The 23,752-nt window shown below is 35.1% G+C and overlaps 1 protein-coding gene across 11 annotated transcripts in view; it reads left to right on the forward strand.

The window, feature by feature from the left end:
* Nucleotides 1-22,923, forward strand: part of RHOT1 (ras homolog family member T1) — a 51,156-nt gene extending 28,233 nt beyond the window's left edge. The window contains exons 14-22 of one of the 11 annotated variants that reach the window (XR_014793053.1): nt 684-784; nt 2,379-2,509; nt 3,524-3,607; nt 5,074-5,193; nt 6,371-6,573; nt 9,249-9,371; nt 10,842-10,955; nt 20,286-20,359; nt 21,813-22,923. Coding sequence is in view for 10 of the 11 variants with exons in the window: in XM_084862738.1 (XP_084718864.1) it covers nt 684-784; nt 2,379-2,509; nt 3,524-3,607; nt 5,074-5,193; nt 6,371-6,573; nt 7,615-7,710; nt 9,249-9,371; nt 20,216-20,359; nt 21,813-21,930 (1,120 nt within the window). In the remaining variant the exon portion in view is untranslated. Of the gene's footprint in view, nt 1-683; nt 785-2,378; nt 2,510-3,523; nt 3,608-5,073; nt 5,194-6,370; nt 6,574-7,614; nt 7,711-9,248; nt 9,372-10,841; nt 20,360-21,812 lie in introns of those variants that run through there. The other 10 variants (XM_084862738.1, XM_084862741.1, XM_084862742.1 and 7 more) reach the window with 10 other exon arrangements.
* Nucleotides 22,924-23,752: the final 829 nt, after the last annotated feature.

Here is a 23,752-nt window from a genome sequence, read left to right on the forward strand (position 1 = left end):
AGTATATGGGAAGAGCATATCTTGGCACTGAAGACTTAAGGGTTTTCATTGTTTGTCACGCACTCTTAGTGAGTGTTTGTCTACAGTCTGGGGATAGCCTAGCAGACATTGTATTTAGGATGCTAAGGAAATCCTCTGGTCATATATGAGGACATCATTACTTTAATCTTGGTGAGAGTAACTTTTCTTAATACCAGAATCTATTCTTTTTTCAAATCATAAAAAGACTACCTAATTTCAAGTAATTAGGTAAGGATGTTGTGTGAGTGGTGTTATCCCACAAAAAGACTTGTACCTTTTAGTTATTTTTGCTCCGTTCACAAACCTTTTCAGATTATCATTAAGTGCTCAACTAGCCAGTATTTGCAGTGTACTTATGTAAGTTGGGAAGCAAATAATTTTCAAAAATCCCTGCTCTAGATTTACCAGCAGCTCACTGCTCATCTATGTGGCCTTGCTCTTTCTGGGCAGGGAGATATGGAATCCCCCCACATCTTGCATTCTCCTCCCTTCTCTGTCTTAAGAATGCTTTGTAGAAAGGGCCCTGGTTGGGCACATGGGAAATTAAAGCAGCCTGACAAAAGTCATCTACATCTGGTGGTAAAATTCTTTGAGCTATTGGAATTTTTTTTTCTATAAATGTTCATGGAGGAACTTCTCACATTTTAAACTCTATTTCTTAGGCTCACAACCTATTTAGATGTACAGCGGTGCCTGGAATATTTGGGCTACTTAGGCTATTCAATATTGACTGAACAAGAGTCTCAAGCTTCAGCCATTACAGGTAAGTAAATATAATTAGTAAAAAAAAAATTAGAAACATTTTGAAGGTTCCACTTTCATATGTAAAAAAAGTGAACATAAATATATCTTTGCTAGTCTTCCATGTCTACACTCTTATTTGTTTTCCCTGTGATTTGATCATTCCTTTTGCATTAAGATGCTTGATTTTATTGTTTATCAGAAAAGAGAGCAAAGTTTTTACTTCTAGTTTACCCGAGGCTACTCCGCTGATGAAAATCAGGGGGAGCCACAGGCATTAAAAATATAGTTAACAGTGCTTGGCATGAAGTAAATATGTGTTTTAATTTTCTTTGAACATTAAAACAATGCATATTAACACATAAACCTGATATTGAACTGATTGTACATCTCTCAGCTTTGTCACCATTTTCCACATTCATAAGTTTTTCACAAACCTTACAATTCTTGCCAAGCAATGTCCCCCATTTAAAGAAAACCCATAGGAATGAAAATAACACATTAGGGAACTGATATTTCAAGAGTTTCTTATATCCCAATTGGGGGGGAGCGGGGAATGCTGCATCTTACAGGAAGCCCCAGCACAAGAAGACAGCCAATCTTAAAGTGACAGAGCCCTTTATCATCTTAATCAATGAACAAAACAGTATTTTAGTTCATCATCAAAGAGTAAGGAACTAATTGCCAGCCAGTATGAGGCTTTTTTCATGCAACAAAATACTGTGGACATCTTTCTATATCATTAATCGACTTTTATGTATCTTTGGTGCTAAATAATGTGTCATCATATGGATGTTCTATAACTTATTTAACCCATAACTAATATGTGTGTGTGTTGTTTTTTTTTTATCATTTTCAGTTATTTGCCTCTGGTGTGCTTTGTTGCAATTGAATCTTTAGCTATAGTTTAGGGTCTCTGTACCTCAAAAAGAAATGCCCCATTTCTCGGCTGATACAGCATTGTTTCCTGGCCTGCCTCTTTTACAGATTTCCATTGGAAAGGCCAGTTAACCCCAGAGTGCATATCCCTTGACCATTCATAGATCCAAGAGAGTGCTGATTTCAGAGAGCATCTTTTAGCTTGTAATTCATTATGACAATAACTTATCACAGAAAAAAAGATAGGTGAGATATAATGTAGGCTATATTTATTGTAATTTTAATTCATTTTTAAGATATCATTTTCCTTATGAAATGTATTATTTTATTATTAAATTAGAGGCCCAATGCATGAATTTGTGCACTGGTGGGGTCCAGTCGGCCTGCCCCGATGGGGGCTGGTCAGGGGTGGGGCTGGCCAGGTCAGGGGGCCGCAGTTGTTCCGGTCATTCAGTCGTTCTGCCATTTGGTCGCTGGGCTTTCGTTATATAGGATATATTTCATTTGGTTACTAGAAGGTCACTTGGCAGCCAACTTTTCAGATATGCATCTTTTCCACTAAGTGAGGCCCTTCTGTATCATATTTAGTACTTTATTTCGCACACAGTTTGACTGTTGTACAGTATGTTTATTTATTGATAAGAGAAAGGTAGCAATACCCTATTTAGCAGAAGGTAAATGAAGGTCAGTGAGTCTAAGTGGTACATAATTAGTTGTGTGTGTTTTTTCCTTTTTAGTAACAAGAGATAAAAAGATAGATCTTCAGAAAAAACAGACTCAAAGAAATGTGTTCAGATGTAATGTAATTGGGATGAAAAACTGTGGGAAAAGTGGAGTTCTTCAGGCCCTTCTTGGAAGAAACTTAATGGTGAGAAAAATATAGTTTTATCCTACAAATTTTTATAGTCATGAGGTTACATAATTTTTATAGCTATTAACCTTTTTAGATAATTATATAACTCAGTGACCTGTGTACAGTATAATCTAAAGTCTAACAATAGCCCTATATGGTTTGGCTCAATGGATGGAGCATCAGCCTGCAGACTGAAGGGTCCCAGGTTCAATTCCTGTCAGAGGTATGTGTCTTGGTCGAGCGCATATCCCCAGTGGGGGGAGTGCAGGAGGCAGCTGACCAAAGTTTCCCTCTCCCTTCCTCTCTGTAAAAAAGGCAATAAAATATATATTTTTTAAAAATAAAGTGTAACAATAATTCTGTTGAACTGGCTTTATCTTTGCTTGTTTATTTATTTATTTATTTATTTATTTTCAATATACTTTTTTATTGAATTTATTGGGGTGACATTGGTTAATACAATTACAAAGGTTTCAGGTGTACAATGTTATATAATACATTATCTGTATATTGTGTTATTGTTCACAACCCTATCTTTGGTTTTTTATGTTGGCTATTATTTTTTTTTTAAATCAGTGTTTAGATGAAAATTAAATGAATGTACTTGTGAAAGTCCTAACAGTGCTTGGCATGAAGTGAATATACAGTAAAGACTTAGACTGCAATGCTGAAATCCCATTCTGACTGCTGCTGTGAGTAAGGAGATTGACATATTTCCAGATGAGTCTCATATCAGATAAAATTACAGTATAATGAGAAGTGCCAGCAGGCGGCTCTGGAATACAGTTTCAATAATGTAGTTTACTTCCTTTTCAGTCATTGCCTTCACAAGTACTGAGCAAATGCCTCTTTTGTTTTAGACCTTAAGAACTAAGAAACGTGAATTCAGTGCCTCCTTTGTATTGAAAAATAATACATAGTGCAGGGAAGAATGCCCTTTTATTTGACAGACCCACAGGTATATGTATTGATGACAACTAGTTGCTGTAATATCTTACTATAAATATTAAAATTTTTGGTTATTTTCAGAGGCAGAAGAAAATTCGTGATGATCATAAATCCTACTATGCGATTAACACTGTTTATGTATATGGACAAGAGAAATATTTATTGGTAAGTTTTCTGGTATATAAAGATGATTAATTATTACATATATTTTTAAAAGACTCTTTGGGAACTAATTGGGTTTAATTTAATGACTGTATGTGGAACTTTCATGTGATTTTTTTCCCTCCCAACCTGGCTCATTCATTGGAATTAATTTTAATTCCCTTGATATTTATGGTAATTACAAGGGTATAGCTATAAGTAAAAATTCATCTATTTGTGTGTTTAATTGTATGTTATACTACAATAAGAAAGTAAAAATATTAACTACTTTTTCTTGCCCTTTTATTTTAAAATATTATTCTCTACTGTTAATTAGAAATTAATATGAAAACCTTAGTGCAGGTGTTTGATAGTGTATCTATAATCAGAATTGAGTTTTACCTGTTTAGTGGGGAAGGAGTATACCTAACAAATGTGTGAGCCTAAGAAAAATGAATGAAAGAAGGGTATAACTGAAATGATACTATGAAATGCAGTAGAGAGAGATTAATATGTTCTCTTTTGACCCAGTCAGATTTCATTTTGAACGCTGGTTGACCATTGATTAGCTGTGTTACCTCAGGCAAGTGGCTTACTCTCTCTGAGCCTGAGTTTCTTAAGTTAGCTAATATTAGAAACATTATAATGTTCTGTCAGACAAATGATCACTTGAGTTTTACTCGATGATAAAAGTTTTTTGCCAGTTTCTTATTATACCTTATTTATCTCCTATTCTTTACCTACTGTGCACTCAGTAATTATTACTGACTGTTAATTTTCCTGTTTTTATTCTTACAGTATTATTTGTAAATTAGCATCTTTCACATCTGAATGCTCGTGTTATAATAGTGTTTTATTTGGAGTATATTGAGTCACTTCTGACTCTACACTTCCCCTTTCTTCTCTTCAACAAAGAGGCACTATCTTATATAACTCAGTCCCGGATTCTACTTTGTTGGATTATTATCATATCATAGATGAGATATTTCTTTAGAAGTTTTACAGTTAACATTTAAAAAGTGCAGGCAATAAAGAAGAACAAGTGGAGCATAGTGTGAGAAGTTCTTTGCTTTGTGGTTTTGATTGGTGGGGAGAAACGGTAGTATGATAGAATGAAAATAGACTTTGAGTCATATCTATGTTGAAATTTTGGTTAAATGATTGGTTAGAAGTGTTATTTTAAGCAGTTGACTTAATCTCAGAGCCTGTCATCTTATCTATAGAATGTAGAGAATGCAGGGAAAGGGTCTGCCCAGTACCCTTTAGTCACTCAATAAATGTTAGCTCTTATAAATCCCAATCACCATTTTTAATTCACAAAATGAGAAGATACTTATTCGCACTTCCCACTTCTAAAAATGGTCTGAAAATGTATGCTTAACTAGTATCTTTTAATTAGGAAGTTAAGTTAAACAAATAGTAAAACATCGTGACTTTAATTATTCATTGATTTTATATTTATGTTTCTCATTTTTTTTTCCTTTTACAAGTTGCATGATATCTCAGAATCGGAATTTCTAACTGAGGCTGAGATCATTTGTGATGTTGTATGCCTCGTATACGATGTCAGTAATCCTAAATCCTTTGAATACTGTGCCAGGATTTTTAAGGTTTGTTGCTCTTTTGGTGTATAACTAAGTTTAACTTTCTATGCAGTTTAATGGAACTGTAATGTGGTGGTTTCTAACCAAGAAAATCATTTGTGGAACTTTTAAAAAGTGTATACATCTGTGTCCTGTCCCTAAAGGTTCTGGTTTTGTTCTAAGGTGTAAGGTCCCAGACATCTGTATTTTTAAAAACATTTTTTTTCCAGGCATGGCTCTGATATGCATTCCTGGTTAAGACCCCCTGTATCAATGGAAGGTCTTCTTGGCTGTTAGGGATGCACATGGGTTGTGTATTGCCAGGTCCGTCATGAATAACAGAGCAAGGGGGAAAACCAGAGGCTTAAAAAGTTATTAGTCACTTTGAGATTTTAACAAGATTTGATTCCTTTGTACATAAAACTTTATGTACAAAGGAATTTATTCTAGCATTATTTTTAATAGCAAAAAACTAGAAATAATTTAGATGTCTAAGAATAGGAGAGGATATTTTACCAAATTAAGATAAAACAATCCAGTGGTCTATTAAACAGCCATTAAAAACAATGGTTTTGAATTCTGAAAACATCAGTATTATATATTTTTTAATGTTTATATCCAGCATGACGGACACTATATAAAATGTAGTATATAAATGCATGTGCTTAAGGACTGAAGGTAGCCCTCACCTATTTGGCTCAGTGGATAGAGCACTGACCTTTGGATTGAAGGGTCCTGGGTTCGATTTCAGCCAAGGGCACATGCCCAGATTGCGAGCTCAATCCCCAGTGTGAGGCATGCAGGAGGCAGCCAATCAATGATTCTCTCTCATCATTGATGTTTCTATCTCTCCCTCTCCCTTCCTCTTTGAAGTCAATAAAAAAAAATTTTTTTTTTTTTAAAGACTGAAGGCAATACGAAAAAAGAAAATAGTGTGCTTTAGAATAGAGGACTTTATGGAATTTTTTTAATTTCAAAATATGTCTTTTTCATTAAAAAAAATTTTCAAATTCGATGAATCTGAGGAAGCATTACAGGTTTATATTGTTACCAGCATTAGAAAAGTGGCCCTGGTCGTATTATGAGACTGACTTGGACCACTATTGTTGCTTTGCCTATCCAGAGAAAAATTTTAGTATACATTTAATTAAACAGTAATTCTTGAACTTGTCATCAGATTTTTGTTTCATTTTTTATTCCACAGCAACACTTTATGGATAGCAGAATACCTTGCTTAATCATAGCTGCAAAGTCAGACCTGCATGAAGTTAAACAAGAATATAGTATTTCACCTGCTGATTTCTGCAGGAAACACAAAATGCCTCCACCACAAGCCTTCACTTGCAATACCACTGAGGCACCCAGTAAAGATATCTTTGTTAAATTGACAACAATGGCCATGTACCCGTAAGTACTCACTCTGCCATCATTTTCATGTTGCATGGTTCACAACGACATTGCATGCCATTCTTAGCCATGAGGGTGGAACCTTTGTCCATAGAAGTTGTTCAGCAACAGAAAGAGATTATAATGAGAAGGTACAAATTTGAGAAAAATGCACATTTGGTTTGGGTGCCATAATAAATTTATTTAAACAGTGCTGACAGTATTTGAATGTATTTGAGCATGCTATAACTATCTTAATAGGGTAGTATAATAAAACTAAGCTCCCCACCCAGCATTAAAAAAAAAACAAAAAACAAAAAAAACAGTCTTTACTGCAATAAAGTGGGGTTGGCACATGTTGCTTTATGCTTGTAAGGTATTTCCATATGAACAAAGTTCATTTTTATATTTTTCTGTTGATTAATTGACCTTGAGTGTGTGAGGGATACTAAAATCTTTTATAAAGTTAAATTATGGGTATATTTGATGTCTTCAGAATATGATGTCTTTTTTAAGTGCTGTAAAAAGTAGTTGTAATTGGAATTCCTGCTATATAAATGTTTTACATTGTGTTATACCACATTTATGTACATTTATTGTATATCTATACATGCACATGCACAAGCACATAACCGGTCATCTTCATAGTTTACTAACTGCCTTAAAATTGCATGGTTTTTAATGGCATTCTCCTCGAGCACTATGTAAAAATTCTGTTTTGTAACAAGATAGTTTTCAGGCAGTGCGTTTCTCGGGACTTTATAGTTTATAATTGTTATTCTCTAAATTATTATTCTTATGAAAACTACAGTATGAAAGAGTAATCAAACATTGCTGTAAGCTGAGTTTTTTTTTCCAGAAAGTTGTTCGTTACAGATTTTTCAAGTCAGGGTTAACTTGACTGCTATTCCCCCATTAACTAATTAATACTTTCTAAAAAATGCAGTAAACCCTTGCAGTTCTATTTATGTTGGAAGACAAGTCATTTCTATTACTATAAGATAAGCACAGCCTTATTTATGTTTTACCTTTGCTTTAAAACTCTCATATATGTATCTACAGAGAGGATCATTACAGAGACAAACTCTCCCAAGACATGGGCAACACTGATAGAATAGAGAATTTGAGAAAAGTCTGGGTCTTTCTAAAAACAGCTTTGTAAGTTACTTTTTCTTTATGGCTTCTGTGGGATTTTGTTGACATTTTCTTATAGATGAGCAAGTCTTCTTTCTTGCCATAATTAAGACTTAGTGATTATCCAGAAACGCACTGCTTGGTCAGGCTTACTGCCTAACTGTGTATTATGGTGTCCTTTGTTTACTGTGTAAATGCACTATTTTAATCTTGCAAATAACTGCACCTTTTAGACCTGTACCTTTTAACATTTTACTGCACTTTGTGTGTATGTGTGTGTGTGTGTATGATAAATGTACATACTTGGACACTTGTTTATTTGGTTAATCCCAAACTCCTTCTCATGAAGCATCTCCCTGTTGCTAAGCATACTTTGCACCCTTCCTTTTTGGTGGGTGGAGCCGGTGTATGTTGAACAGTCTGACTCAGTATTTATAAAGTAAGAGATAGATTCCAGTATGACAGCTGGCAGCGACTTAGTAGCAGTGATATGTTCATCATCACAAGTCAAGTTTTGAATTAATTCTTGTTTTTCTTCATGTTGGGAATTAGGCATTATTGGGATGCTGCTAAATCTTCACAACCATGCCACTGTGCCCCGTGGTCTCATCCGATCTCACAAGCTAAGCCAACTCAGATTGGGCCAGTCCTTTGACTGAGAAGCCTTTCAAAAATGTTCAGGTGTTACAGGAAGCGATGGCATTGATTCACCAGGCGGTGCTCTTCTGTGGGGGTTCTGCACAGTACCCCTCCAGGGTAGTGTGATTCAGGCTGTGTGTGTCTGATGCCTCTGACCACTGAGCAGTCATTGGAGACCCCCTACTTTGGCTGTTATGTTAGGACGGAGGTGAAATGGTTGCCCCATGTGCCTGTACCAACTAGTGCAATTCCACTCAACCAGAAAGGAATCAGAAAGCCTCCCCAAATTTCATATCTAATACCAGTTGGATCATTGTTGATTTTTATATCCTTACCCAGAATTTCATAGTAGCAGATGAAATTAACCCTATATTTTGTTCAAGATGAAGCTCTTTGATTTCCTTTGGGAATCAAGGTGCTTGATATTTCAAAGATGATGTTCATATCTCCTCAAGGTTTGAAAATACTCGTCTTTCGATTTTTGTGTGTATTTGTCACTCTTCTTCTTCCTGGTTTTCAGGCATGTGTGTATGCTGAGGGAAGAGAAGGAGGAGGAGGAGGGAATGGTTATTTAAATGTTAGTAAATTTTGTCCGTTTGGTGGGTGCTATGGCTTACTCCGTTTTTTTCTTTTTAATTTAGATGAGGGTGCCAGCTATTGCTGTGCATATTTATTCCACTAAAACTCCTGCGATAATAAGTCCATCTCCCTTGTCCTTAGATTTTCTATAGGGAGGAAGGAGGGAGCTATAGCTGTTTACTATACTTTTTATATACGTGGAATTCTGCACAACTTTAGCATGCCCCACACTATTCTTTTCCTTAGTGTCGCTTATGCCTAAATTTTTTTAAGTTGGCACACCCTGACTTGTGCCATATCTGTAAGTAAGAACTCAACGCCTGTCCTTCTGTGTGTTTTCACAGCCATGCCCGGTTACGCTGTATGTGCACCTGCAACAGGTGCACGTTTTGCATCTGTCAGAACTTCCTCAACTCAGACTTGCTGCAGTCTATAAAGAACAAAATCTTCACTGCAATTCTTAACAGGTTCTTAATTTTATTTACTGGGTACCAGGCATTCTGTTAAAATACAAAAGGAAATAGTGGATAACTATTACGCTGATACTTACTTACAAAGACAATGAGCTGACTGATGCCCAGCTAACTTCCATTAAAATTCTCACCGTGGTGACAGTATTTAGATTTGGAATCATTCTTAGTAATGTCTCTAAATTCATAGATATATTTAGGGGACTATAAAATTTTAGGGTTTTTTTTATTTGTTTGTTTTTCATTAAGGAAGCTAACGATTGTTTCATATTAGAGGATAATATGTATAAGGAGATTAAAAGCTTTTGGCTGAGAGTTGTAGAAATAGATTAGGACATTCGTAGTAAGGAAAGGACACATTGATCCCAAGTGTTATAATGTATTTAGCATACATTCAAATAATACAATTTATTAAATCCATACCAATAACAATTTCTTGGGTTTGAACAAATTATCTATTTTAAGTGCCTGGAATGTTTATTTGAAAAGGCATCATTTTTGGAAATGAGGATAGTAACCAACTTTAAGGATTCAAAGGAATATGGAAAAGAAAAAGATCTATAGTACTAGTTTTTCAGGTTTTTATAATTGAGTTCAAAACATGACATATGCCTAGAAAGTAGTATGCTTTGAAAAACGAAAGAAAAATAGGATATATACATTTGCTCAAAGCAATGAACCTGGGAGGTTATATTCTTATTCTGGTCATGCTACCTTTGTTTAGATTTATTTTACATTTTGTGAGCATTTAAGAGCCTATGTAATATTAATTTGTATATAATGTTAAATTTTTATATGTCTGAGGATGAATTAGGATTTTGAACTCATTCAAATGTCATTGGAAAACTGGCCTTGATTAAGACAGATGATCAAGCTCAGTAGACTTGATGAGAAATGGGTCAGTTATTTTGTTTACCATTGGACTCTCGCTGAGGGCTCGGCTATGACTGTACCAGATGAGCAGGATAGTTTGTGTCTACCAGCAGTATAGTAGGTGTAGCTATGAAACGGAGACTGTAGCTTATGTGAGCCAGAAACAGACTGAAATCTTTCAAAATGAGCGTTGGGGAGGCTTTGAGCACTAGCAGCTCTGGAATAAGAATGCAGCAATCTCAGGTGCCTGCTTTGAAGGGATCCACACCATTTGGTGGTCACGTTCTGCCTCTGTCCCGTGAATGACACCTCTAAGGTAGCAGTGCAGATTCTCACATGGCGCCTGTCTGAGAAACTGCAGGCTAGTTCAGACCACAACGTTCAGGAGCTCTGATTTGGACATGGTAGAGTTGGAAGGGATTCTAAGATTCTTCTGACCTAACCTCCCATTAGGATGCCTTTCTGCAAGTCTTCCTGAGAGAGTGCTATTTGTCTGCTGGTGCCTTTCCTCATTGAAGAGGGGATTTTTGCTTTTTATTTTATTTTATTTTACTTTTAACTAAAATGATTTCCCTATAACTTTCTTTCCTTTAGTTTTAGTTCTGCCCTTTAGAACAACACACGACTATTCTACTCCCTCTTCAACATAGCAATCCTTCAGACATTTGAAGACGGCCATCATGTCTCCCCTAATTTTCTCTTCTCCAGGTAGAACATCCCCATTTCTTTCAGCCTTTTCTTAAATTAGATGGTTTAGTGCCTTCATCATTCCTGGTTGGTCTCATCTCAAAGCCCCTTAGGTTTTTTTAGAGAACCTCCTAAAAGGTGCGGCTGGGATGGAGACCAGCGCTCCAGGTGTGACCTGACTAGTCCAGAACAGTGGCCAGTCGTGTTCCATGGTTAGGACAGCACCTGTCTATTGCATGAATTAACGTTTTAGCAGCCCCATCCCACTGTTGATGCATTTTAATCTTGGGGTTAATTGAAATCAGATTTTTTTTTCATATGGTGTGCTATTAAGGCAGTGTCCCCTCCTCTCTAATTGTGTATTTGCCATTTTTAATTGACTCTTTGAATCTAATTGCAGATACATATGAATTGCTATTAAATGTCATATTCCTTTTTATCCATTTGGTCTAGCTCAGTCATTTCAAACATTATTTTGTCATTTGTCCATTATATATATCTCTCTCAACATTGTGTTATTTGCAAATTTTGTAGATAAGTCTTCATTATCTTTCCAGTTGTTGATAAAAAAAATAATGTCCAATACCCAGAGATTGGAGAGAGAGCTAAAAAAAAAAAAAAAAAAAAAAAAAAGCGTACTAGCCCTATAGCACTCTACTGGAGGACTCTTCTCAGTGACATGGGTTCAGAATTCTTGGGGAAATATTATTTTGGAGTTAAAAATATTTTATTATCCAATCTATAGTTTATCTTATGAGAGATTTCATGGAGGGCTTTTTAAAAATAAGCAGACACTCTCCACCACATTCCTCTCATTTACCAGCATAGTAATTTCTTGGTGAACCACCTTGGCACCTAGTAATTGCTGATCACAAGCCATCTATTTTATTTATTCTAGAAATCCTTGATTGTCCAGAATTGCAGATTAATTTATTGTCTGCACCTTAATGACAATTTTATTCTTAGATCAGTTTAGTCAGCTTCCAAATGAAATAGGTTGGGTGTGCATTATTGGATCAGCTTGCTCATAATATATTACTCTATACAGTGATCCTCGAGCAGAAATCAGTACATTTTGTCAGATTTATTTATAAACTAGAAATAATTTAATGGTAATGTTACGATATATCACTGATATCTGATAATCAAGAAGGGAAGGAATGGAAAAGAAGAGGAGAAAAACCTTTAAAGAACTCCTTCCTGATCCCTGGTAATATTTCAATAACTTATTTCATAGAAGTACAGTGGAAATTTAAAAGTTGTATATTAAAGTTTCTTCTAGTTTACAAAAGGATGTAACTCAAGTTGGTGGGAGTGGAGGCTCAAATTGAATGCCTACAGGATCTGGATAGAAAATGTAAATGAATGAAGGTTGCTAAGTTTCAGAAATAAGAGAGGTGGGGACTGCGAGAGAACCTGTCTAAAAGAGGCCCCCACAACTCAGCTCTGGACTTTAGTTATTGCACAGACTTGGTGTTGCCAGGTGTTCTGATTCTATGAGACTAGAAATCAGGGTTTTTATGTGAAGTTTTCTGTTATTTAAATAGTAAATTTTAAAAGTACAAATCAGAAAAAACAAAACTTGTTTATAGGCCATCAGTTTGCAGCCTCAGTCTTAAGATAGGACTTACAGTTGTAAAAATGTAGGCATACACACAACAAAGTACGCCTAAGAAATGAAAATGTCTTTTAACCCTTTTTCCCCTTCCCTGTTTTACTCCTTTCTCGTGAAAAAAAAATGAGAAAGTTGCAGGGCAATGGGGTGAGAAATACTTATCCTAGTATTTCTCAGGTTTTGGCATCTTTGGTGGTTGGTCACCATTGGTTTGCTGGGCTAGGTATATCTTAATGTTGTTACATAATGATTCATTGAGTACAAGTCATTTAAGAATTTTTCACTGTAATTTAGTAGTGATTCTCACTCAATACTAACTCTTAAGTCTTTGGTTTTATAACTCTGCCATGCCTAGTTTTTTTTTGTTTTTGTTTTTTTAGAACTTGAAAATAATAGTTTTAAATTTTTGATTTAAGCAAAAAGTTTCATCAAATTTATGCAAAGAAATTGGTAGACAAATATTGGTACATATAGGTTGATCTCAAGTTAGCACAGTTTTATTGTGCATATAAAATTTTTGATCCCTGAAGTAGAAATAACTTCCAGAGATAACTCATGTCCAAGACCACATATTCCCTTTATCTCAAACCCCTCCTTTTGATTTATTTACGTAAATACTTAATTTAAGTACCTGCTTTGGATAGGATCTGCTGTGAGCTGGGGCAAAATACGAAGATGAAGAAAATCATAGACCTATCCTTAAGTACCTTTCTAAGTATTATGTTGTTCAAAATTTTTTTTTCTTTAAACTTTGGTTACGTAGTCCCATGCCAAAAAAGGAAGCGCTAGAACCTCACCATGAAAGGATTTAAGCCTATTAATTATTTTATACGTAGGAAGTTTAATAGATTCATTTCTAAAATTGTCCATCTCTTCACTAGCTATGTGTTTTTGACCAGTAAAGATTGTCTTTTTTGGATCTTATTAACTGCAGTACAGATTTTCAGTAGAAAATAGAATTTTTTTTTTTTTTACCAATTTAATTGAATGTATAGTGATTTCAACATTTGAGACAAGTGTTAAACTATGTGTTTGACATGTAATTTGGGTAATTACAGGCTCACCCTTCAGATGTGGATAAATTTATGTTTTTCTTTAGAATAATTTATGAATAACTAAAATTATTTTGATTTAAATACATTTGGAGCATGATTAATGTGGTCAGATTATTTTGATTTTTGGTAATGCTTTCATATCAGTATAAATCATGTTACTGAGGGAATATGTCTTTTGAATATATTTTTATTTTTAAATACCTTTTTAAGTATTAACCCTTTGCACTCCGAACCATTATGGACATTGGCTACCAGCTACTCGATGCTACTTTGCAGCGGAAACTCAATTCCCCGTAATCACTAATAAACTGCAATGTCCCCTGAGAGGGGACATCCGAGTGATATGCTAGAATTCCGATGTCCCCTGAGAGGGGACAGCGGAGTGCAAAGGGTTAAAATGATTAGGGGTGAGCTTGATTGTTGGTTTGAACTACCCAGGATTTTAGTTTATTATTTTTCTGGTTTCAGACATTTCTACTTTGTATGAAGATGTTACTATACTATATAGTGCTCTGAACTTTAATTTGTCCCTTCCTTAGGTGTTCATTTTCATTTGTTTGTCGTTGCCATTTAGTCATTTTTTTAACTCCTTTCAGTCCTTTTCCCAGCTAATTTTCTGTGTATACCCACTCATATTAACCTATAATTCAACCAAAATGGTTTATTTTACAGTTTATTATTTTGGTGAGATTTTCTTTGATATTTACTTTGGATTTAGGATTTCTTTTATTCCATTTTATTATTTGCACCAGCCATCTAAATTATTTGTTCATGTTACTTCTTTTTAAAATATGTATATTTTTTTATTGATTTCAAAGAGGAAGGGAGAGGGAGAAAGAGATAGAAACATCAATGATGAGAGAGGACCATCGATCAGCTGCCTCCTTCTGCACGCCCCCTACTGGGGATCGAGCCCAAAATCCAGGCATGTGTCCTTGACTGGAATCGAACCAGGGACCCTTTAATTCACAGGCCAATGCTCTCTATTCACTGAGCCAAACCGGGTAGGGCTCAGTAGCAGCATTTTACTTTAGCAGCCAAGAGGATAGATAGTTTACACTGAGTATTTCCAGAGATTCAAAGATAAGATGGACAGTCATATCCATTGTATTTTTTGCCCTATTTTTAAAATTGGATGTATTATATATGACACTTAAGCCATTCGTTAATGACTTACTTCATTTACCCATATTGGTTTAATAATCACCTAATTTCCTCTTTTACATAATTTTAAATCATGTTATTTAATGTAATAATACCCCCTTTTTAAAAAATAATTTTACTTTCTTTTAATTTTTTTAATTAAATTATTATATTTGTACATATACCATTGCCCTCCCCAGAGATTTGTGTTCATTGATGGTACTTATATGCATGTATATAAGTCCTTCGGTTGATCTCTTATCTCCCTCAGATCATTTTACTTTCATCAAACCAAAATGAACTACCGTACCTTTTCACAGGATTCCTTTATGAAGAGGATAGGTTCCTAGAAATGTTAACATTGTAGAGATTCTGTTGGGACTATAAGAATTCTTAGGATGTTATGTTATAGTAACATATTGTATGAAAGGAAGTCTGTCCTGCATTTAGTTTTATATGAAACTTCCATATTCCTTTGTATGAAAGTCCTTACAAGGCTTTTCTTTGGATTTGGATACTTATCATAGTTTAAAATTATACAGGAGATCGTGTTATAGATTCTCATGAAGTAAGCTGCTACTGCATATAATTTAAAATATTTTTGCCTTTTGGTTAGTGTATTAAATGGCACACAAGGTGGAGTTTGCCTAAGCTAATCTTTAAGTATCAGTAGATATCATATATATTATGTTTCCCATGGCATATTCCCATGTACCTATGATCATCTAAATTTTTATTCTAATGCTTGGTAAAGCATTTTTTTACATTAATGCATACCTATGTCCTTTTCCAAAGTGTGTTACTATTTAGGCATGCTCAGTTAACAGTTTTCTTATGACTTTTGTGTTGTACTTCATCTTCATTGAATACATACTATATTTTGACTTTTTAACCTATTTTGAGAAATATCTTATTAGAATATTTATGCTGCCGAAACCAATTTGGCTCAGCAGTAGAGCGTCGGTCTGCGGACTGAAGGGTCCCAGGTTCGATTCCAGTCAAGGGCATGTACGTTGGTTGCGGGCACATCCCCGGTAGGGGGTGTGCAAGAGGCAGCTGGTCAATGTTTCTCTCTCATAGATGTTTCTAGCTCTCTATTTCTCTCCCTTCCTCTCTGTGAAAAATCAATAAAATATATATATATATTTTTAAAGAGTATTCATGCCTACTAATTCAATTAGGAAAATTGTCATTATTAAAATGATTATTAACAATACAAGCATTTTTATTAGAAATAAATATTTTTAAAAATTGCTTCATCAGGAAGAAGCATTGAGAGGAATAAAAGCAGGGAGGTTTGGATTTTTTTTTTTATGTGACTTATTGAAAACAAAACTTAATTATAGTTTTGGTGACCTCAATATAGTTTTTAACTTGGGCTAGGTAATTGAAATAGCAAAAAGCTATATATGATACGTATCAGCCCTAGTAACTTTAGGTTACATGCATAACCATTATATAGGCTGTTTCAAAGTATTAACTTAAAACTTCATAACTGAGATAGAATTATAAAATTAGAAGATCATTCACATTAGTGCATTTGTACACCTCTGAGTTGTGTTTGGAAAGGATAAAATGATGAGTGACAAAAATTAAAAATAGGAAATTCAAATTTGTTTCTGACAAGCTTTAGGGGAGGCCTGATAAAAAAATCTGGGTAGAACTACTCTTCCTACAGTCTCTTAGCTTTGTCACTTTTCCGTATGTTCTATACTTTTCTGTCCTCTGCTTAATAGCTTGCAACACAAGACATGGTTAATCAATATCTGGATCTCACTGAATACTCCCCTTCCACACATTCTAATTTTTGCAGATTTTTAGATCTCTTTAATATAGTTTCCATATCCCAGATATATAGTCCTGTGACACCTAATAAAAAAATTAAAAATATCCTATTTGAGAGAAGCTAAAATGTGTTTAATGCCATTGAACCCTTTGGGATTTGATTGTTTTATGTTTTGAAATATTACAGTTGATAACATTCTCTTTTTTTATTATTTGTTTAATACATTTAACCAATAAAGATTTTGAGTCATATTCTTATATTTACCATAGTAAATTGCAGAATTAATCAAAAGCATCTTGTGTGCCTGCTTTAAGGAATTCTGTGTAGAGGTACTTGGGAATTTTGGTCATTGTTATATGCCTGATGTGACTTCACAAAGAGAATTCTTTTTCTTTTTCTTTTTTAATCCTTACTGAAGGATATTTTTTCCATTGATCTTTTAGAGAGAGTGGGAGAAAAAGGGAAAGACAGAGAAACATCCATGTGAGAGATACACATCAATTGGTTGCCTCCTGCAAGTGCCCCAACCAGGGCCTGGGCTAGAGAGGAGCCTTCAACCAAGGTACATGCCCTTGACCGGAATCAAACCCAGGACCCTTTGGTCCCCAGGCCGACACTCCGCCCACTGAGCCAAACCGACTAAGGCAACAAAGAAAATTCTTAATTTAACTCTTTATTGCCTGAATTTTGGAACATTTTCTTCTTTCTGCCTTATTAAATAGCAGCTTTAATAATTCCCAAGCTCACATATAGTGATCGGCTCCCACATCTTTGTCAAGAAGTGTTTGTCATCTGATGGACATATGTGCCTTCAGCACTTCTCAGACACAAAGCCAGCATCCGCCTACGAACTTGAAAGCTCTAATAAGCTTCAATTGATTGATTACAGTTATATTTCAGCGGTTAGTCATCACTTCTTATGTTATGAAAAAGATACTGCTGAATAATAAATTATCTTATTCCAAATAGAGTAGGAAAATGTAATGATTCTGGCATAGCAATAGATTTAGAAAAAAAAAAAAAAAAAACACAAAAAAAAACCCTTTATACACACACTAGCACACACACATTTTTTAACACTGTAATATTCATCTTGGGAAACTATCTTAAGGCAACTATTCTAAATATAGACAGAAATCTTCTATAGAAAGTTATTCATCACTTTAGTTATAGTCACCAGTAAATCAAGAATAGCCACCATTAGGATAATAGAATATAATGTAGTTTTTTAAAATTATGTTTCTATAATGTATGAGAAAACTATATAATAGTTTTTAAAAGGATATAAAATTATATAAATTATACACATTGTGTTTGCAGCTGTGTAAGAAATACATAGAGCCTGGCCTGTGTGGCCCAGCGGTTGAGTCTCGATCTATGAACCAGGAGGTCACAGTTCGATTCCCGGACAGAGCATATGCCAGGTTGCAAGCTCGATTCCCCAGTGTGGGGTGTGCAGGAGGCAGCTTATTAATGATTCTCTTTCATCGTTGTTTCTCTCTCTCCCTCTCCCTTCCTCTCTGAAGTCAATAAAAATATTTTTTTAAATAAATACATAGAAAAAGTCTAAAAAGAAATGCCCCAAATTTTAATTAGTTGCCTTAGGTGATAGGACTGTTGGTGATTTCCTCCCCTACTTTATTTTGCACATATATTGCCTTTTTAATACTAAAATACTTTAAGAAGAAAGAAAAAAATATGCAATAAGATACTATATGTTATAATTCTAAGATGATATTTTTTTTTGAAATATATTTTATTGATTTTTGTACAGAGAAGAAGGGAGAGAGAGAGTTAGAAACATCGATGAGAGAGAGAGTCATCGATCAGCTGCCTCTTGCACACCCCCTACTGGGGATATGCCCACAACCAAGGTACATGCCCTTGACCGGAATTGAACCTGGGACCCTTCAGTCCCCAAGCCGATGCTCTATCCATTGAGCCAAACCGATCTCGGCCTAAGATGATATTTTATGTGAGTCATTTTGAAAGAATTATACTTTGGAATTATGAAAGAATTATTTTTGCTTGAATTTAAAAATGAATTGGGAGGCAGCTTTATGAAACTTATTCTGCTTCTACTTGAGACCTAAAATGAGAAGCATGACTCAGTTCTTAATACTTAGAAATACAATTAAGATGGCACTCTTCTTTTTTTGTTTGTTTTTTCATATGTTAATCCTCACCTAAGGATATATTTTTCATTGATGAGAGAGAGAGAGAGAGAGAGAGAGAGAGAGAGAGAGAGAGAGAGAGAGAGAGAGAGAATGAGAGAATGAGAATCATCAATGTGAGAGAAAAATCATCGATTGCTTCACGTACACACCTCGACCAGGGATCGAGCCTGAGACCCTTTGGTTCACAGGATGACACTAACCACTTAGCATGCTAGCCAGCGCAAGATGGCATGCACTATTCTTCATTCAGATGTTTTAGTTACCTAAGCAACAACAAATGTGCCATCCATTAGAAATACTTTCTGTTCTGTAAATAGAGCCTAGTTGGTGCTGCTTTTAAATGCACATGGCAAAGGCATGAAATAGTTCTCCAAGTAGCTTTCTGTGTCTAGAAGTGTAGTTTTCCAGGACTAAAAGTGCCTGAAACAACTACTGTAACATTAATGGAATCATTAAAATATATTTGGAATTAATAGTTGCCATCAGTTTTTAACTAGCTATATCTTGAGCATGAATCTATGTTGTTTGTATATAAATATGAATTGTTTTGCCTATTGATGCTTATACTACAGCTTGGGGAAAATAATTACTATTATATCTGAAAATGCAAAAGAAAACCAAGCAATAAAGTCAGTCAGAATACATTATTTTTTGAATGGTATTACCTTCTTAAAATACAATAAAAGGAGCTGTGTGGATAACCTTCCATACTTGAATATTTATGAGAAATTATTTTGACTGATTTTAACGTGATTGTAGTTAGCTTTAATCCTAATCCCCTTCTCTCCCTAAATTAAAAAATAAATTTAAAAATTTTTAGAAAAATCCTCCATCTGTGAAAATGCACAAAAATCACACAGATACCAAAGCAAAATCTCTAGTGCACATTTAACCTGTGTTTTCACTTTAAATTCTATTCATCTCTATTGACTTGGAATTGTAAACTTTGAAACCCTCATCATAAGATCATAACAGTCTATGAATTTGGGATGTTGGACTCAATTTTTCAGATGTATTTTGTAGGTTTTGGTAGTCTAAAATTAGAAACATCTATAAACCTTCTGATTAATAATTGTTAGCCTTATTTTGAATGAATACTTATGGTCACCACATGCTGTCAGGTACTGCTGAGGGCAGCAGTTGCCAACCTTTGGACCTCACGGACCACTAGTTGGTGACCACTGGCTTAGGGTATTGGTTTCAAGGGCTTCCCTTAGTGCTTTGGATATACTAAGACCAGCCTCTGAGGGATATGTAAAGAATGTATATTATAGCCTTAGGTTTCCTTGCCTATTATGCGAGTGTTTTAAAGAGCACATATAGATTCTTTTTAAGTTTTGCAATTTGCTATAGAATACATTTACTTTAAATATAGAAAGCATAAGATTTATCATATAGGGTGGCAACTCAGTTTCTGTGTGGGCTGTTTAATTGAGAGACGTTATTTTCAGTCCCCTTTTGTGAGCTCTGCTGTGAACTGCAAACTGTGTGCATGTGTATAAAAGGTTAAGAGCCCGGGTAGCTGAGTGGGGTGCCATGCTGTTAGCAGACGACGAAGGCAGTATTACTCACCAGGTGCACGCCGTCAGCTTTGTTGAAGATTCCATCTTCATGGAGTCATCTCATGGTCCACTTTTTCTTGAAGCCAGGTAACATTTCCCACAAGCAGTGGGCTGTTGGCCTTGTTGGGGTTTTTCCAGCTGGAAAAACTCAAACCTAAGTAGTCTCCTCCCTAATTTGAAACAAACAAATCAGTAAATAAAACACTGCCTGTTGAAAGGACTAATTCAAAAGGTGGAATGAATCTGTGTTATCACGTTGCTTTGTAAAATAATAATTATGTGAGGAGTGATTTTTTTTTTTTAATAGAAACTGGGGAGGATAAGAAACCAGAGTGCGGAGTGTTGTTTTGCCAGGGTGCCAAGCATGGAGCACTCTGGATCGTAGTCTAGTCTTGCTTCCAGGAATGCACAGATTGCACTTTGTGATAACTAATCTGATCACTCTTTGACTATTACTGAGGCACAGTAGTTTTATACAATTTCTATTCTTGGCTCTTAACTCTTTTGCATGTGTCAGTCAGTGTCTTGGTCTTTTAATGATGTATGATTTTTGCTTCAAATCTGTATGTTTAACTTAGTTGTAAAATAACCTGCACTAGACAGTCTCTCTAAGCTCTTAATTCTACATCACCTCAATTGTGATCACTTAACTAAAACTTCAGAGACGCTTGAATAAAATGATCCAACCTTTGCTTTAAAGCTTTATCCTCTTCATGGTAAGCTGTCATACTTGAGACTCTTGAGGGTGCTTAGCAGTGTTATTAACTGAGCATGCTCACAAACTCAGTTTGTGGTACAGGCTGCCCCTGTTCTTGTCACGCATAATATGGCTTTTTTTTTTTTTTTTACATCATTTACTTCTCATTCCATCATGTTACACCATGTCCTTTAGTTGATACCATTGTCACTGCCTGTCTAACTAATACCAAGGTTTGTTTGTTTGTTTGTTTGTTTTCCTTTCTTTAATCAGCATTAACCAAATTAATGCAAACTGGTAAATCTTCCCTGCCCCCTTTGCTATTTTTTGGGTAAATTTTTATGGGGCTCAATATTTCCAAAGTTGACTTAAAGCATTGCTCTTAGAAAAGTATTGTCACTTGTCGCTTAACTGCTTACAAGATAGCTTTCAATTCCTGGGGACTCAAGATTGCACATTAAGTTTCTTGAAATTAACTCTCAAAATTGTGAGATCCCAGTCTTCCCTTTCATTTTGAAGGACCATGGTGGTATTAAAAAGTGGTTCATGATTTGTCTAAGTTCTCCATTTCCCATGTGAAAAAAATGTATAAAAATTTAAATGTTGTTTACTCTCAAATCGTAGTTCATTGTAAAGACAGTTATTTTTATTGATGTCCACATTGTAAGACAATGATCATCTAAGCATTGTACATGTGGCTACACTGATAAATGTTTTTGGTTAAACATTACTGTATGCAATTAGCCTGACAAGTGTGCTAATACTTCCCTAAAAGTAGACTGTTAATACTGGTGTTTTCATATTAGTCATATTTTAAACATTAATTATATTTTCTGACTACAGGCACGTGACACAAGCTGACCTCAAGAGCTCCACGTTTTGGCTTCGAGCAAGTTTTGGTGCTACTGTTTTTGCCGTTTTGGGCTTTGCCATGTACAAAGCATTATTGAAACAGCGATGATTTAAAACAAAAAAATACTGGCCCCTACCAAAAACAAATACTTTTATGTACATTCTGAATGCTTTAAATTCTGCTAGAAATATTGGCATATTTGTACATGCAGAGTTACTTTATTAATTATTTGTAAGTCGTGCATAAGAGTATTTTAACAATAGTTGTAACTGCAGTATTGGCTAGCATATGGAAAGAAACAGCTTAACAGCCAGACTAAAGTGGCTAAATTCCAGAGGCCGAAAGGGAATGTTTTGTAAATAATGTACATATTCAGGCAAGATATGGTCTCCCAAACTGAGTTCTAGAAATGATATTTCTAGATGTTTCTACATGGTATTGTTAGTGCTCAGTTGGCTCACTCTCCTAGGCTTACGTCAGCCAGAGGTTGTATTTACTCATGGATCACTTATTTATTTCACATATACTCAGAATGATCTTTGGGTCCTTCAGGAACCCGAGGCACAATTGACCACTTTCTCTTCGTTTCTAAAAGCAAACAAGTCATTGTCAGCTTACCAGCACAACCTTCTTCCAGTCACTGGGGTAGGCCAGCCTTGAAGCTGCCGTGCCAGCTAGACAACTGTACAGCTGAGTGTGAGGCTCTCCTTTAAGGAAGGAAGAGCTAAAGGCAATCAGAGGTGTTACCTACGGGATTATGTTGCCTCCTTTGTCAGGATGTTGAATTTTATAGCCCTTTCAATCAAATGAGAAAAAAGATTTGTATATTATCAATGTTTTTCGTTAAAATAAACCGGCACCACTACAACAATTGAATTTTCTCCCAAAGTGTAAATCATTCTACAAGGGCTGTGTCTGTCCTAGTGATTTCAGCAGCTGCATGTATCATGAAGTGTTCTATGTCTGGCTGGGATAACCTAGAAGCAGCACTTTTTTTAAATGGTAAAATAAGTCTAATGAATATAAACTCTCATGATAAACCTATTTTTTCCATCATTGACCTTTTCAAGTATTTAAATAAATAACCACTGTGTACTGTGATCCTGGGTTTTTGTGTCTTACAAAGTAAATATTCCTGTAGAGACATAAGTGAAATCCTGTGCTTTCTATCTTCTTACCTTGAAAGTTATTTTTATACAAAAATATAATACTCATTAGGAAAGAAGACAAATATGGTTTGTATATATAATAGGAAATCAAAGACTAGGTTGTTGTTTTCCTCTGCACATACTTCACTAGTGTTTCTACTATGATTTACATGTTTATTTTCTCCTTTATCATGGACTTTCACCCTTTGCTCTTCTGAGAAATGTTTTCTTAATAGATCATACTTCTCTCTCTTTTTTTTATTATTGAAAGTATCACATAGGTCTGGGTCCCCTTTTTCTCCCATTAACCTCCCCTAGGCCCTCACCACCCCTTTGTGTCCACAAGTATGCATATATGCACACAAGTTCATTCATCTCTTCCCATTCACCCTCTCCTGCCTTCCCTCTGAAGGACACACTTCTTGAGCAGCTACTAGCAGCATAATTTACTGGCTGGAACCTTGTAAATAATAAGGTTATTATACTCTGTCTCCCCTCCCCCATTTTATTCCCAACTTGAGGAAAAGTAAAATTAAGTAAAATCTGGCAACTCCTCATTTGCATTATTTTCTGAGAGAAGTCCATTTACCAAATAAGTTTGTTAGTTACACAGCTTCCAAGGACAGCTAATTCTTCCCTTCCAAGTTCTTCCCTGTTCAGACTAAACTATGAATATTCCTTATAAATTGTTGCATTTGTGAGAAGCAGGAGCAAAAATGTAGTTTGCCAAGAGGTATAAAGTGTTGTATTACTTATTTAGATTTTTCTCTCTTAGTCTTTTT

The sequence above is a fragment of the Pipistrellus hanaki genome (assembly GCF_964339955.1).
Source record: "Pipistrellus hanaki genome assembly, chromosome: 16".
NCBI lineage: Eukaryota > Metazoa > Chordata > Mammalia > Chiroptera > Vespertilionidae > Pipistrellus > Pipistrellus hanaki.